At 44.3% G+C, this 14,585-nt stretch overlaps 1 protein-coding gene across 1 annotated transcript in view; it reads left to right on the top strand.

The window, feature by feature from the left end:
* The window catches only part of ULK1 (unc-51 like autophagy activating kinase 1), a 96,494-nt gene that overhangs the window by 33,522 nt on the left and 48,387 nt on the right, over positions 1–14,585 (top strand). Inside the window, exons 7-8 of the mRNA XM_065417980.1 lie at positions 2,065–2,138; positions 8,353–8,454. Of these exons, the coding sequence (XP_065274052.1) occupies positions 2,065–2,138; positions 8,353–8,454 (176 nt within the window). The remainder of the gene's footprint in view (positions 1–2,064; positions 2,139–8,352; positions 8,455–14,585) is intronic.

Below are 14,585 nucleotides of genomic sequence, written 5' to 3'. Positions count from 1 at the left end.
GGAGAATAGCTAGCACATTTTAAAACATGACCTAACCTGTTTTAACTAGCAAGTCTTTTGTTTTTATACATGACCTATTTTGCTACTCTAGTGATGACCTGGATCGTTAGTTCCAATCCATCCCTGGTAGTTAGTGAGTGACAGAGTTCTTATGCTCTGGCTGTTCTGTGACATATGCAAAATGAATTGGGTGGACTCAGTCCAGTTACAAGTTGAGAGGTGTCTTTCTCAGAAAAAACAGTCATTCAGTTTCCTCCCTGGGCGACAGTTGTCTAGGCAGTGATCTTGATTTGTCCTGGCCTTTTAAAACAGAGGTGGGGCATGCTGGCAGAGTGGGGTGGGAGAGGTAGGGAATTTTGGTGTCCCAAGACTGCGATCCCTACATACTTCGTGAACGCTGAGCTCTGATTTAAAAAACAGCACATGTGATGGCTGCCATCTTGGCTGACACCAGGAATTGAATCAGAAACCTCCAGAGCTAAAAATGTCAGTTTACAGCTTGAGCTAAAGAACCAGGTTGGATGTGATGGACCCACATCCTCTGTGGATCAAGCACAGAGGGGTACATGTAACATACGCTGATTGACGGGTTATACGAACACACACCAGAAACCCAGTTATTGAACCCAAGGTCTCCCTTAAAGGAGAGCTGTGTAGTCACATCTTGATTCATGGACATTTGTTGGACTATACTGCAAGTTGACCAAGTTGACTCTGACACCAATTAAATTACACCATGCTCTGTTTCAACTCTGTCTTGTGGAGAAAGCGTGAGTGCCTTTTGGCTGACAAATGAAGTCTGCTGGAGAATGAGGTCTGCTGGAGGTCTGTGTGAAATTTTGCAGCCGCTCAGCTGTAGCTGAAGCATTCTCCAGAATTCAAGCATGGATGGAAAGTAGACATGTCTAATGACCCACAGGCACATAAAAAGGGAGGGCCATCTAAACAGCAGTCCTAGCTAATGTGTGCTGCATTAGTCTTAGTTCGTGGTAACCTTCACGCACACTGCTGTTTAACCACCCCTTTTCCTTAAGAAGGACAGTGTGTGGTCCAGGAGTGGGACTAGTCAGACATAATATCATTCTAATGACAGATGGCGATATAAACAGCCATGTCAAATATTGCTTGAAATATCTGGCAACCTTAAGGGAACCTCTAAGCATCATATGATCAGATGCTGAGTAACCTGCAGCTGTAAATCCTTTTAGCGTTGATAGACCCTGGCTTTTCTAGGGTGAACTAATGGTTCAGCTTTTTATTTTATATATATGCTCAGTGGAAAGCCAGTGCTCTAGCAATGTCTTGGTATCACAAATGATACATAAATAGTGTCATGCATTTTCAAATGAGCATGTTCCAAAGATACAGATGGTGCTGGGTGTTTGTTACATTGTGGTGCAACCCTGCCTCCTGCCCTATGTCATGGAGTGTAACTACCACTTCCCCAAATCTGAAGTAGCAGCAAGTAATGAGGGAAAAGCTATCAAGCTATGCTGGGCCTTCACTGCATTCATAAATCTCAGACTAGATTAGGGTGACCAGATGTCCCGATTTTTGGGTCTTTTTCTTATATAGGCTCCTATTACCCCCCCACCCCCCGTCCCGATTTTTCACACTTGCTGTCTGGTCACCCTAGACTAGATGCTCAGCTAATGTAAAGAGGCATTGCTCCATTGCAGTCAATAGAGGCTTCCCAGTTTCCACCGGCTGAGAATCTGGCCACTGGATTCCACCTGGAAAGAACAAACATTGAACAGTAGACACAGGGAAAATAGTGACTGCAGGCACCTTTACGTGAATTGGGATTCATTCCTTTTCATATAGAATGCTTTTTATAGCTGCATTTTCTCAACCCTTTCTGTTGTATGGAACATGTAATAATAGTGAGAGAAACTTGGGTTAGCTCGGGGATAGAACACAAGTTCTGTATTCAAAATGGGGGACGTCCCTTGTATTGAGGGGCCACGGAGAAACAGGAGGGCCCACGCTGGGGATTGAGGCAACTGAAGAAAGGTTGGGCTTCTCTAGAACTAGTGAACGAACTTCTTTTCTTTGTATTTGTAGCTGATTTTGGATTTGCCCGATACCTGCAAAGCAACATGATGGCAGCAACGCTGTGTGGCTCCCCTATGTACATGGTAAGTGCACTCTGCTTATGTATCTTTGTGGTCAAACGGCTGTATTGTATAGGCTAGTCTTCCTGACATGTGGAATCTGCAATGGTTATTTAGTTTATACCATTCAAAGCTCTGTGCAACCATTAAGCCTAATTCTTCCTTTCCTCCTAGACCTCCCCCCAAGACCTGAATTTTGTCTTCTTAAAGCTGTTGTTGTAAGTGAAACCCTAGTGGGGTTTCTGATTCTCTGAGTGGCAAGATGGCAAACATCTATGCTGCTGTGCTGACATCTGCCTTTCAGGCAACCGTTGGTAAATAATAATAGACTATTGATTGACCCCACTCAGAAATTGCCTCTTCCAGATAGGAAGCAGGGCCCTTCAGCTAAGGCGTTGGGACCTAAAATCCAGTGTTATCCCTTGACTGCAGGCTGAGTAGCAAAGATGCAAACTAGGAATAGGAATGACGTTGCAGCCATAAAGCCTTTTCCGAGGTGCTGCCTTGATAAAGGACCTCTTGGACAAAGTGTCCTCTCTTCCATTGCTCTCTGTTCCCAGTGTTGAGAGACAGTGGCCCTCTGTTTGTAATTCAGCCAGCCCGTGGTGTACCTGCTCTATATCTTGATTGGGCTATATGGATACATTTTTTTTCTGGTGTGATATGTGAACATAGAATCATAGAAATGCAGAGCTGGAAGGGTCCTTGAGAGTCATCAAGTTCAGCCCTCGGCACTGTGGCAGGACCAAGTAAACCTAGACCATCCCTGACAGGTGTTCATCCAACCTGCTTTTAAAAACCTCTGATGATGGGGATTCCCCAACCTTGGTAGCCTATTCCAGTGGTTAGCTACTCTTACAGTTAGAAAGCTTTTCCTCATGTCTAACCTAAATCTCCCTTGCTGCAGATTAAGCCCTTTATTTCTTGTCCTACCTTCAGTGGACTTTGAGAACAATTGATCACAGTCCTCTTTATAACAGCCCTTAACGTAGTGGAAGACTCTTATCAGGTCCCCACTCAGTCATCTTTTCTCAAGATTAAACATGCCCAGTTTTTTAACCTTTTCTCAGAGGTCAAGTTTTTTAAACCTTTTATATTTATGTTGCTCTCCTCTGGAGATCTTTCCTAAAGTGTTGTGCCCAGAACTGGACACGGTTTTTCAGCAGTGAATAGAGCAGGACAGTTACCTCCTGCGTCTTACATATGACATTCTTGTTAATACATCCCAGAATTATATTAACCTTTTTCGCAGCTGCATCACATTGTTGACTCATATTCAATTTGTGATCCTCTATAACCCCCAGATCCTTTTCAGCAGCACTACCATTTAGCCAGTTATTCTCCATTTTGTAGTTGTGCATTTGATTTTTAATTCCTAAGTGAAGTACATTGCACTTGTCTTTATTGAGTTTCATCTTGTTAAATTCAGACCAATTCTCCAGTTTGTCAAGCTCATTTTAAATTCTAATCCTGTCCTCCAAAATACTTGCAATCATCACAGCAGCTTGATCCCATCTGCAGATTTTATAACCACACTCTCCACTCCATTATCCAAGTCATTAATGAAAATACTGAATAATACCGGACCTGCGATTGATCTCTGTGATCACTAGATATGTCCCCCAAGTTTGATAACTAGTCTTTGAGTACATTTTTCAACCAGTTGTGCACCCACCATATAGTAATTTCATCTAGACCACATTTTCCTAGTTTGCAAATGAGAATGTCATGGGGGACTATGTATATCACTAGGCCAGTAACCCTGTCAAAGTAGGAATTAGGTTCGCTTGGCATAATTTGTTCTTGACAAATCCATGCTGGCTATTCTATATAACACTATTATCTTCCAGGTGCTTACAAACTGATTGTTTAATCATTTGTTTCAGTATCTTTCCAGGTATCGAAGTTAGGTTGACTGGTCTATAATTCCATGTGTCCTCTTTGTTCCCCCTTTTTAAAGACAGGTACTATGTTTGCCCTGCCCCAGTCTTCTGGGACCTCACCCATCCTCCATGAGTTCCCAAAGATAATTGCTAATGGTTCTGAGATTGCTTCAGCTAGGTCCTTAAGTACCCTAGGATGAATTTCATCAGGCCCTGCCAACTTGAATATATCAAACTTGTCTAAATATTTTTTAACCTGTTCTTTCCCTTTTTGGGCTTGGATTCCTTCCCCCTTGTTAATATTAATCGTGCTGAGTAACTGATACCATTAACCTTTTTAGAGACGACTGTAGCAAAATAGGCATTAAACACCTCAGGATTCTTTGTCATTGGTTATTAGCTCTGCTTCCCCCCCAAGTAGAGGACCTACACTTTCCTTCATCTTTCTCTGGCTCCTGATGTATTTGAAGAACCTTTTATTATTGCTTTTTATGTCCCTTGCTAGGTGTAATTCATTTTGCGCCTTAGTCTATCTGATTTTGTTCCTACATGCTTGTGCTATTTGTTTGTTTCTTCATAGCAATTTGTCCATGTTTTCACTTTTTTGTAGGATTCCTTTTTTATGTTTCAGGTCATTAAAGATCTCCTGATGGAGCCATATTGCCTCTTACTATTCTTTCTATCTTTCCTTCGTGTCAGGATAGTTTTCAGTTGTGCCTTTAATATTGTCTCCTTGAGAAACTGCCAGCTCTCCTGAACTCCTTTTTCTTTTAGATGTTCTTCCCACAGGATATTTCCTACCAGTTTTCTGGTTTGTCAAAGTTTGCTTTGTCCTTTTATTCTGCCGATCTCACTCCTTCCTTTCCTTAGAATCGTGAAATCTATCATTTCATAATCACTTTCACCCAAATTGCCTTCCACCTGCATACTTGTTATCAATTCCTCCCTGTTAGTCAGAATCAAGTCTAAAATGGCTGTTTCTCTGGTTACTTCCTCCACTTTCCAGAACGAAAAGTTGTGGACAATACATTCCAAGAACTTGTTGGAAATTTTGTGTTTTACCGTATTACTTTCCCAACAGATGACTAGGTAGTTAAGTCTCCCATTACTACCAGATCTTGTGTTTTGGATATTTGTTATTCTAGAAATGCCTCATCCGTCGTCTTCTCCTGATTTGGTAGTTCATCGTAGATCCATACCGTGACGGCACCCCTGTTGTCTTTACCAAGAGACTCTCAAATGGTCTGCCTCTCACCACTTTCTGGGCCTCAGAACAAGTGTATATATTCTTGATGTATAATGAAACACCTCCCTTTTTGTACCCTGCCTGCCCTTTCTGATCAAATATCTCCCTCTATACAAATATTCCAGTCGTGAGCCTTATCCCACCAAGTCCTGTGATGCCAGTTAAGTCATAATTGGACTTATGTACTAATACTTCCAGTTCTTCCTGTTTATTCCCTATACATTTGTGTATAGACATCTCCTCGCTGTCAGTAAGAGTTGTGCCTCATTAGTAGAGGGATAAAGTGGGACTGATGGAAGAATTGTAGCCTACAAATCTTGATTAGAAACCTCTCCTGCATCAGGCTGAGCTTCAGAGCAGGCTACTGAGATAGAAGGTGACACCTGCTTTCAAACAAAGGAGACCTTTCTAATGTGTGTTTACAACATGCTCCAGAGGACGTTGTACGATAGCAGAGAGGCTTGTGACTAGTCAAGAATGTAGGGCTATGTTAGGAAGCTGGCATGATGCCTGCACCTCACTGCTTTCCAAATCACCCTCGCTGTTGTCACAAGCACTAAAATTAAACTCCAAACTAGAGAGATTTCGGGTTATAAATATCTGGGTATCTGCTCTCGTGACCCATCTCTCAAAGAGAGAGGTGAATTTTCAGCTTTCCATATGTGACCTGAACAATATACCCCTACAGTCATTAAACCTGCTGCTAAATATATTTCACAGCCTAACCTAATTCTAAAACAATGGCTGTAAATGGAGTCCTCCCGGCTTCTCTTGCGATCCACATCTACTTCGTGCCTTGGTCAAGCCAGTTGCCAGAAGGATATTTTGCTTAGACTGCAACCAGACATGCTAAAAAAAACACCCCACACACAACCCGTAGCGATGAAATGTAAAGTGGTAATTGCTTGTTCGTGTGCATGGAGTCAACTGGTATAAAATAACCTCAGTGTATCACTCACACCAGGGCAGCAAAATTAAAAATGACCAAACCAGGCCTTCAATCTGGTCCAGGTGACTGCTCTGCAAGATGGGTGTGGTTGATTAATTGAAAAGTCAATGCTCTCCCATTAATTCAGACGGGGGTTTTCAAAGGTGAGATGGAGAATTAGACCTGGTCTGCACTCCAAAGGTAGGTTGGCTTAACTAAGTTGCTCAGGGCTGTGCGATGTAGTGAAGTCAACCTAAGCCCCGTTGGTGACACCGCTAGGTCGAGGGAAGAATTCTTCTGCTGACCTAGTTACTGCCTCTGGGAGAGGTGGATTTATTACAGGGATAAAAAAAAACCTTTCGTCACTGTAGTGTCTATGGTGCAGCTGGGCCGCTGCTGTGTTTTTTATCATAGATGTTGCCTGAGATGGCCAACTCTCATTGAATTTCAATGTGGTTTAAGTGCCTACTTTCCTTAAGCTCCTTTTAAAACCCCCAGCCTGAGCCTTCGTCCTGGCACAGGACTCGGCTGCATTACACAGTGGCCTTTAGCTCCACTGTGTTTAAAACTGCATCTGTTGGTGCAAACCAAAGCGAGCCTGACTTCCTCTCGCTTTATTGTTGAAGCCAGTTGTTTGTTGACATGCTGTATATAAGGGTGATGTAACCTCTTTCCTCTTGAGAAACTTTCCTGAACTGTCTATTTTTAGTGACGCTTTTTCTTTTACGTTCTCTTGAAAGTAGATCAGATATCTGGCTCACTTTTAAAGTGAGAGGGACTATTTTTTTTGTAAGTACTCTGGGAATTCCTTTTGGGTTTAAAAAGTTCCATGTTCTTGATTTAAAGGTGATTTTTTGGGGGAGGTGGGTGGGTGTGTTAAGTTCTGAGTAAAATGTGTTCTGATTTCTGGGAGGCATTCAGGGGTTTACTCTGCTGCTGTTGTGGCTCCCTGTGTGTGCATGGTGAGCGACAGATAGCAGGGGTGGCCTCTGCATTCCCTATCCGCGTGTCCTCATGCATGCACATAGCCAGCCCTACTTTCTTGCCTTGCCACAGTAGGAGGAATGCTATGTCAGTGTGAGAGTGCAGCAAAGGGGGCGGTGTGTCTGACCCCTCACGAAATCTGGGTCCTCACCCAGAATGGTTCTGAGCATCCACATCTGCCATTGACAACCGTTTCCTTGACTCTGTTTGTTTGGTGCTGAGGCAGGGTTAACCAGCTCCTGTCCGTGCATTGTTCAGAGTGGGGTGTTTTTGTTTTGTCCCCTCTCCTCCCAATGCCACCCTCAACCCAAATGGAACAAATCTTTTCTTGGCCTTTGCTTGTGGCACAGCTAGGAAACTGATCCCCTTTCAGTCCTGTCTCCTGTGAGCGTTAGAGGAAGTCTCTTTTATAAATATAGGTTTTAAGCTAGCCTGTCCTTCTCCCACCTTCACCTCCACACAGATCCAGAGGCACATTGCATTCTGAGCTATTGATCATTCTGAATCTATGCTATCTTTAGCTTCTGGAGCAAACCTGCAGTGAGGAGTGGGGTGCATTTTGTGGAAGGTTCCAGACCACAGAGATTGTGGGGAAGCAAGGTGGGGACTTACCTATTTTTGGATAAATACATGGGCCTGCTTTTGAACTCAAGTCCCGTCCACTGACATGACTACTGCCACATGTCACAGCTGCTTGCTTGGATTAGCCTCTTAAGAAATCCATGGAGCGGGAAGGGCTGAGTTACCTGTACCAACTGGATCCTTTGTTTGTCGTGGCTGTAACTGGTAACGTTGGGACTTGAACTGGAGTGTGTGTGTGTGCAGTTGCTTTGTTTTAGAAGAGATGCCTGTGCTGCTCCAAAGGGACTCCTTTGTTTGCAAGTTGATTCAATAGAGATTGTAATGCCTGAGAAGGGGATGCACTGTTTTGCTTACAATGCCTCAGGCAGAAGTAAAGCGGGCAGTGCCTAAAGTAAAACCATGCCTCAAGTAACCAGATTAGCGTTATGAAACCGCCTCCTTGCTAATATGAATGCAGCACTTTAAAGCAGGGGAAAAAATCTTTAATCCCTTTTCTTTGGTGGAATCTTGGCCTGGTGCTTTTTTTTAAAAATTAGGGGCTTCTGTTTCTCTGGTAGCTGCCAAGAAAAGAGCCGAGTCTTTTTAAACAAAACTCTGTGTTCTCTCTCCACGCAGGCCCCAGAAGTCATTATGTCCCAACACTATGACGCTAAAGCTGACCTTTGGAGCATAGGAACCATCATTTACCAGTGTCTGACAGGAAAGGCTCCCTTCCAGGTGAGTGGCTCTATGGCTATTAATGCTTGATGAGTTTCTTGCTGTTTTTCATCCGTTTTACCCACGCCAGGGGTCACCTACAATACTGAGCCCGAGGAACCCAGTCTCCAGGGAAGTCAGCCTGTCTGTCTGTCCATCCCACTGAGCAAGATAAGCTCCTTAATTCTCAAGTCCATGGGATGCTCCCATCTTTTTCAGTGCTGCAAATACCGGTGGAGGCCGATGCTTCTTCTCCAGAGTCTGCCTCAGGGCAGCAGTGGAAATATATCCCCATGTGCGTGTGTTCTTGTGAAAGGCCATCTTTTCAGAAGGTTGTCTTGGACCCTGAAAGCAATGATATTCCCAGCAGCTTGCTTTAAAATCAGTTTCCCTTTATGACTGTTCACAGGGAATAATATGTTTTCTGTTGGGCTTGAGGGTGTAGGGACAATAAGGAGGATCAACTAATCGGAAGGGAAATATTATGGCTGATTGGCATGACTCTGGTTTGAAACGGTGCATTGTAGCTGAAATAGCCTGGCTTCTGGAATAGAGTAGGAAAGTCTTATGGGAGAAGTCTGTGTAAATATTGGGTTTTTTTCAAGGCCAGAAAGGGACCATTATGATCTAGTCTGACCGTCTGCATCTAACACAGGCCTTAGAATTCCACCCAACGTGCCCATAACTTCTGGTTAAACTAAAGCCTATCTTTAAGATAGACACCCACGCTTGATTTAAAGATGTCAAGCGATGAAGAATCTAGCAGATCCCTAGGTGAATTGTTCCACTAGTTAATTACCCACACTGTTCACCTTGTTTCCATTCTGAATGTATCTAGCTTCAGCTTCCAGTTTTCTCCTCCCAAGCACCAGTTGCCCACATATGGTTATACTCACCTTATTTTGTTCCTCCTATGCCAAGGGGGTCCATGGTTTCCTCCCCCTACCTGTTGAACACCCCAAATCCTCCCGTTCCATACCCCTTTCCATGGCATTCATACAGCCTTAAAACCTTTCCCTAGCACAATCACCGCCTTTCTAGCCAGGGGAGCACTGACAAGGGACTTCCTTTTGGAGCCTATGCATTTGAGTTGATGGGTGCATTGGCAGAGTGATGTGCAATTAGCTTCCTGATTTTCAGAGGATATTTCTACACTGCAGCCGGGAGGTGAGACTGCAGCATGTGTAGGCATAGCCCCAGAGTGCACAGGAATATGGTATGAACTCAGTCCCTACCTCTGTGGTTTGACTGCTATTTTTAGCAAGGTCTGCCTACACCTGCGGAAACTGCACCTCCCAACTACAGTGTAGACCTACCCAGAGTCTCCGTGTGTGGGCTCCCGTCTCTTTTTAACCCAGGAAGCAAGAGGCCAAGAATCAACCAGGGTTTTCTGCGAATCAATACAGAGTGACATGGGAACACCTGACATGAAAACTTCAGTTCTTCTCATCAGATATGAATTGATCTGAAGTCTTTTTTTTGGGGGGGGGGGGCTACATTTTGAAACCCTGATCACTGTTGCAGTGGCCATTGAAATCTGATTCTCCCCCTCACCCCCCAAATCCATCCTAATGACTGACTCACTGAAAATGAAGATAACTAGAAGAAAATTCTGCAGTGACATAAGCCCAGTTTTATGAGCTGCTGGATTGTTTCTGGTTTAGATTCAGAGCTTTCATAATTTAAAGTGAGATCTCGAATATTTATGAAGCTATGTAACCGGGAAGGATAAGGTGATTTACAAGCCGGTTAGAAATCTTACAGGAAGGAGTGGTTGGGTGTAGCAGTAAATTGAGGCTTTTATTTTGGTGTGGTCTCAGTGCTGAGGGCATGTTTTCCTTTCTAGATGCCAGAGTTATTTTTTCATCTCAGTTTAGGGATCTTCTCTGACAATACTTTCTGGTCTGCCCACCTTGCTCTGTAACGAAAGCGAGCCTTCATCTTCCCTGCGGGTGTAATTTTTGTTTTGACAGTATCTCCTATGGTCTGCATGAAATTTTTGACTGTTTCATAGTTGCTGGTTACATTTTCTTGTTCTCGGTCTCAACAACTTTGTTTAATGGGGAAGGGGGAAGAAATAACTATTAGAAGAAAAGAAAAGAAAGATTGTGTGTTTATTTAAAATAAAGCTGTGTGTATATACACACAAAGCTTTGACTCACACACATAAATGAGCTCCTTGCCCACTATTAAAGGACCTCAAAGCTCCACACAAACTACTGATTTAAATTTCCCTGACTTTGTGGGCCAAAGCAGGCATTGTGTAGGCATTCTGCGCTCACATGCAACCTTGGGACAGCTGACTTCTTTGAAAAGCCTGAGGTATGACCATTATTATTATTCAGTGACAAATGCCTTTTTAACTACATGGAAATTTTCCTGTGACAATATTCTGTTGAGAAAATTGTCTTGGAAAATATGTTTCCCAGCCTGCTGTACTCAACTCTGCCAGCCTGGGGCTGGGGGTGGGGCTCTGGGTAGGGGGAAGGGCAGAGTCCAAGCTCTTTCTATTGTTCTGCCCTCTTACTTATGTGGAGATGAGGCAGCCCCCAGCAGTGCTGTGTGATCAGCGATCTGGGTAGCTTGCATAGGGAAATAAGGGGTCACCTAACTCCTTGGCATGAGAAGAGTAACTTCAGAAGATCTTGATTGGAATGAGTGTTTTTCTTTAGTGGGTACAAGTTGCACATCTGTCTTGATTTCCTTGCCTCTATCTTTTGGGGGTTGTGCTTTGGCAACAAAATACTGAGCCCTGTTTTGTTACTACAGTAACCATTACGAATCTGTTTGATCTGGGAGAAAGCAAAGCCCAGTCCAGATGGTCCTCTGAGTATGTGTGTGTGTGTTGAGATCGTGTGTTTACACTTAAGACAGAGGTTACCAACCGCGTTTCCCAGGTTGTAAGTTCTAGGCAAATGAAGCCTGCCTGTGGCAGATGCTCGGAGAGCTAGTTAAACGTTAAAGGAGTTTATTCCCTCATTTGCACCAGTGGAGGCTTTGCAAGAGGTGCTGCAACAGCTGAAGGTCTTGGAGTTGATAATAATCAATTGTGCAAAGAGGCTGGGAGAGTGGGGGGTGCATGGAATGCAAATGTTGGTAGGTGCAGACTGGACAAAGCGGGGTTTGGTTTTGACATTTCTGAGCGGATTGTAGAGCAGCAAAATTAGCACAGAGAAGGGAGGTGGCTAGGGTGCCCAGACCCACCTGGACAGATCAGCCAAGGAAAGAAGGTAAAGAGGCAGCTGCATCCCTCCAGCACTCGTAAAGGTACCTGCTTTCTACTGTCCATCTGAGACCTCTCGGGGTGTGCCTTGAGTGCAGCTTGACATAACCCAAATGCAGAACAGAGAAACTCTGACTGGACGAGCCTGTTATTCCAGGGTCCTTCCTCTGGCAATGGCCAGTGCCTGATGTTTCAGAGGAATCCAACCCCCTCTTCCTGTCCCAAACCTGGCTGGGTCCAGTGGGAGATGGTGGCTGCCCCTCAGCAGTGATCCATTTCCTGTTGATTTTGCTGTCTCAGAGAGCAAGGTCCCTTTGCGTTTCTCCCTTCTGGGTCGAAGTTTGCCAAGGTAGCTTATTTAGCCAGTGCCTGGGGAGGAGGACACATGCACGTCTGGTTAAGATTTTGTTAGATTCCTCAAGCCGAGCCAGAGAATGGCTGACTGCCCTTTCCCCTGGTGCAATGGAATACGGGATCCATCCCCTCCGACTTCTGCCTGCTTTTCACCTGTCATGAGCATCCGGAGAGGCTCGCAGGGGTGCTGTGCACGAGAAAGGTTGTCCTCAGCAAGAAGATGAGTCTTTATATGTTCAATAGACTTCAAGGGACTTGGGTAGATGGAATAAGGAGTTGTTAGCACGTCTGGAAAGGCTGGGTCCAACTGTCTTGCCTTTCTGTTAGGGAAATGTAACCTGCCAAGTCAAGGCAGAAGAGAGTGGGTGGGTTTTCTTCTTCTTTATTGTAGAATGAAAATGAACAGCAGCCAGGTCACCTGATCCAACTTCCCTGACATCACCATTCCTCTCCCCACCCACCACACACACCATGTCTGATTGTCAGACCTGGACAGTTGGTAGCGTGACTGTCCAAGATGTCCTAAGGAGCTGTGTATATTAAACATGTCCATAAACAAAACAAGGAGCCTGCCAGAGGGGTGAGATTAAGAGGATGCATAATCCCTATCGACACATTTGCTGAGCATTGTATTAATGTTGAATTGTTAATAGGCCTGGCCTAACGAATGAGGTGGTGGTCCAGAATTGTGGCTTTTCTGCCTTATGTGACTGAGGGCTTGCACTTTGTGTTCCCTGCTCTTGCTGTTTTATTTGTGTATGTTACAGTAACATCTAGAAACTCCAACAGAGATCAGAGCCCTTTTGTGCTGTGCCCTGGAGAAATACGTAGACACAGTCTCTCCCTAAAGACCTTACAGACCGAATAGGCAAGGCAGACTGGGAGGAGGGGAGAACAGGCACAGCGTGGAAGAGATTTGCCTGGGGACACGGCAGGTCATTGGCAGAGCTAGGAATAGAATCCCAAACTCCTGAGTCCCAGTCCGGTGGCTTGTCTGTTAGACTGGGGATAGAGCTCGAACCAGGCACAAGAGTTAAAAAATCACTTGATTCCTTACGGTCTTGATTTATTTGTAAGACTTGGTCAGGTCATACAGTCTTGATTTAATTTTTCAGAGTAGCAAGTACCACTGATGCCTCTAATAATCAGGGTGCAGAGTGTCTCTGTGTGTGTGTCTCTGTGTGTGTGTCTGTTTGTGTGTGTCTGTGTGTAGGGGGGTTTATGGTTTGTGATGCAACTTTTTTAAAGCTTTCAGTGGTACCATCTGCATCCAGCTGATGTAAGATCTTTCCAGGGGAGCCCAGTACCTGGCTATTCATTGTGCTAGGTATTGTCAAGAATCCTCTGTCTGACAGTGGAATGTGCCTATGAGAGAGAGAGAGGTGTCAGAGAATGGCAATAGTTCAAACACTTAAAAGTGCTGGTCTGCCAGCTCTAAAAGAGTTAAACTGTCTGTGTGTGTTCTCATCCCAGCTAGCTGCTAGATGAAAAATTAATTTCCAAGCCTGATGCACTGAGCCTGCTGCGCTATTCTTTCCCAGTTAATTCTGCCTAGATAAGTACTAGGATTATGTGCCATTTATAACAACCATAAGGGATTTACACTGTGAAATGAACCTTCAGTGCAACTGATGAAGGAAGGTTTTTAGACCTGGACTTGAACAAGACTTTTGTTTGGAAAGCAGGCTGGTTTTATAGCCCCAAACTGAGTTAGCCAGAGCCAGTCCTGTATTGTTAGGGATGAGAAATTCCTTTTCTAGACTTGCTGCTGGTTTTTGCAGGATTTGGGGAAACAGTACTGATTTAAACGCACACCAGAAGCAGCAGGTTGTGACTAGATGACAACCAGTTAGTCAGCTAGGGGAAGAGCGTGAGAATGACTGTATAGGCTGGTGCTTAGCATGCTCACGTAGGATGTGGGAGATCCAGATTCAAGTACCTGCTCCAACGACTGATTATTTATACACAGTAGAACAGGAGAGATTGAGAGAGACCTGCTGAAATGTAGGAGACCCAAGTTGAGATCTCTTCTCCATTGAATTGAACCTGGGTGTCTCTCGTCCCAGAAGAGTACCCTATCCACTGGGCTAAAGGTGATCTGCCCGCTTCCCTCCCCCAGTGTTTTGTGAATCTAGTCCTCCCTGTTTTTTGTCAAAGTGCCTGAAATCAAAACAAAATGGGTTAGTCGAAAGGAAAGGTTCAGACTCTTATTTTTTTAACTTTTGAGTTCATCGCAACTTTTTGGTTTTGGTTTGACCTGAAACAAAACTTATTTTCAGTTTTTCAGAATTGCCAGCAAATGGAAACAGTCATTATTTGCCCAGCTGTACCTGTGAATTTCTATTCTTGGGGGGGAGGGGAGGACAGTATATTAGCCCCAAAAAGCATGGGATAGTTAGTGCAGTCAATAGGTTGTTGACGTCCGAGTGCTCCCAACAGTGTGCAGCCTTGATCAGCACTGCCTGTGTAGCAAGATGGTTATTGTAGGTCTAGTCTTAGCTTACTCCTAGGAGTGGGGCCGGATGGCTCAGTTGATTAGTAATGGGGTTACACTAAGATGAAGGCCTGTCTGGGC

The sequence above is a fragment of the Emys orbicularis genome, chromosome 16, assembly GCF_028017835.1.
Source record: "Emys orbicularis isolate rEmyOrb1 chromosome 16, rEmyOrb1.hap1, whole genome shotgun sequence".
NCBI lineage: Eukaryota > Metazoa > Chordata > Testudines > Emydidae > Emys > Emys orbicularis.
The sequence above is the reverse complement of the archived record's forward strand: the minus strand, read 5'-3'. Positions and strand labels throughout refer to the sequence as shown.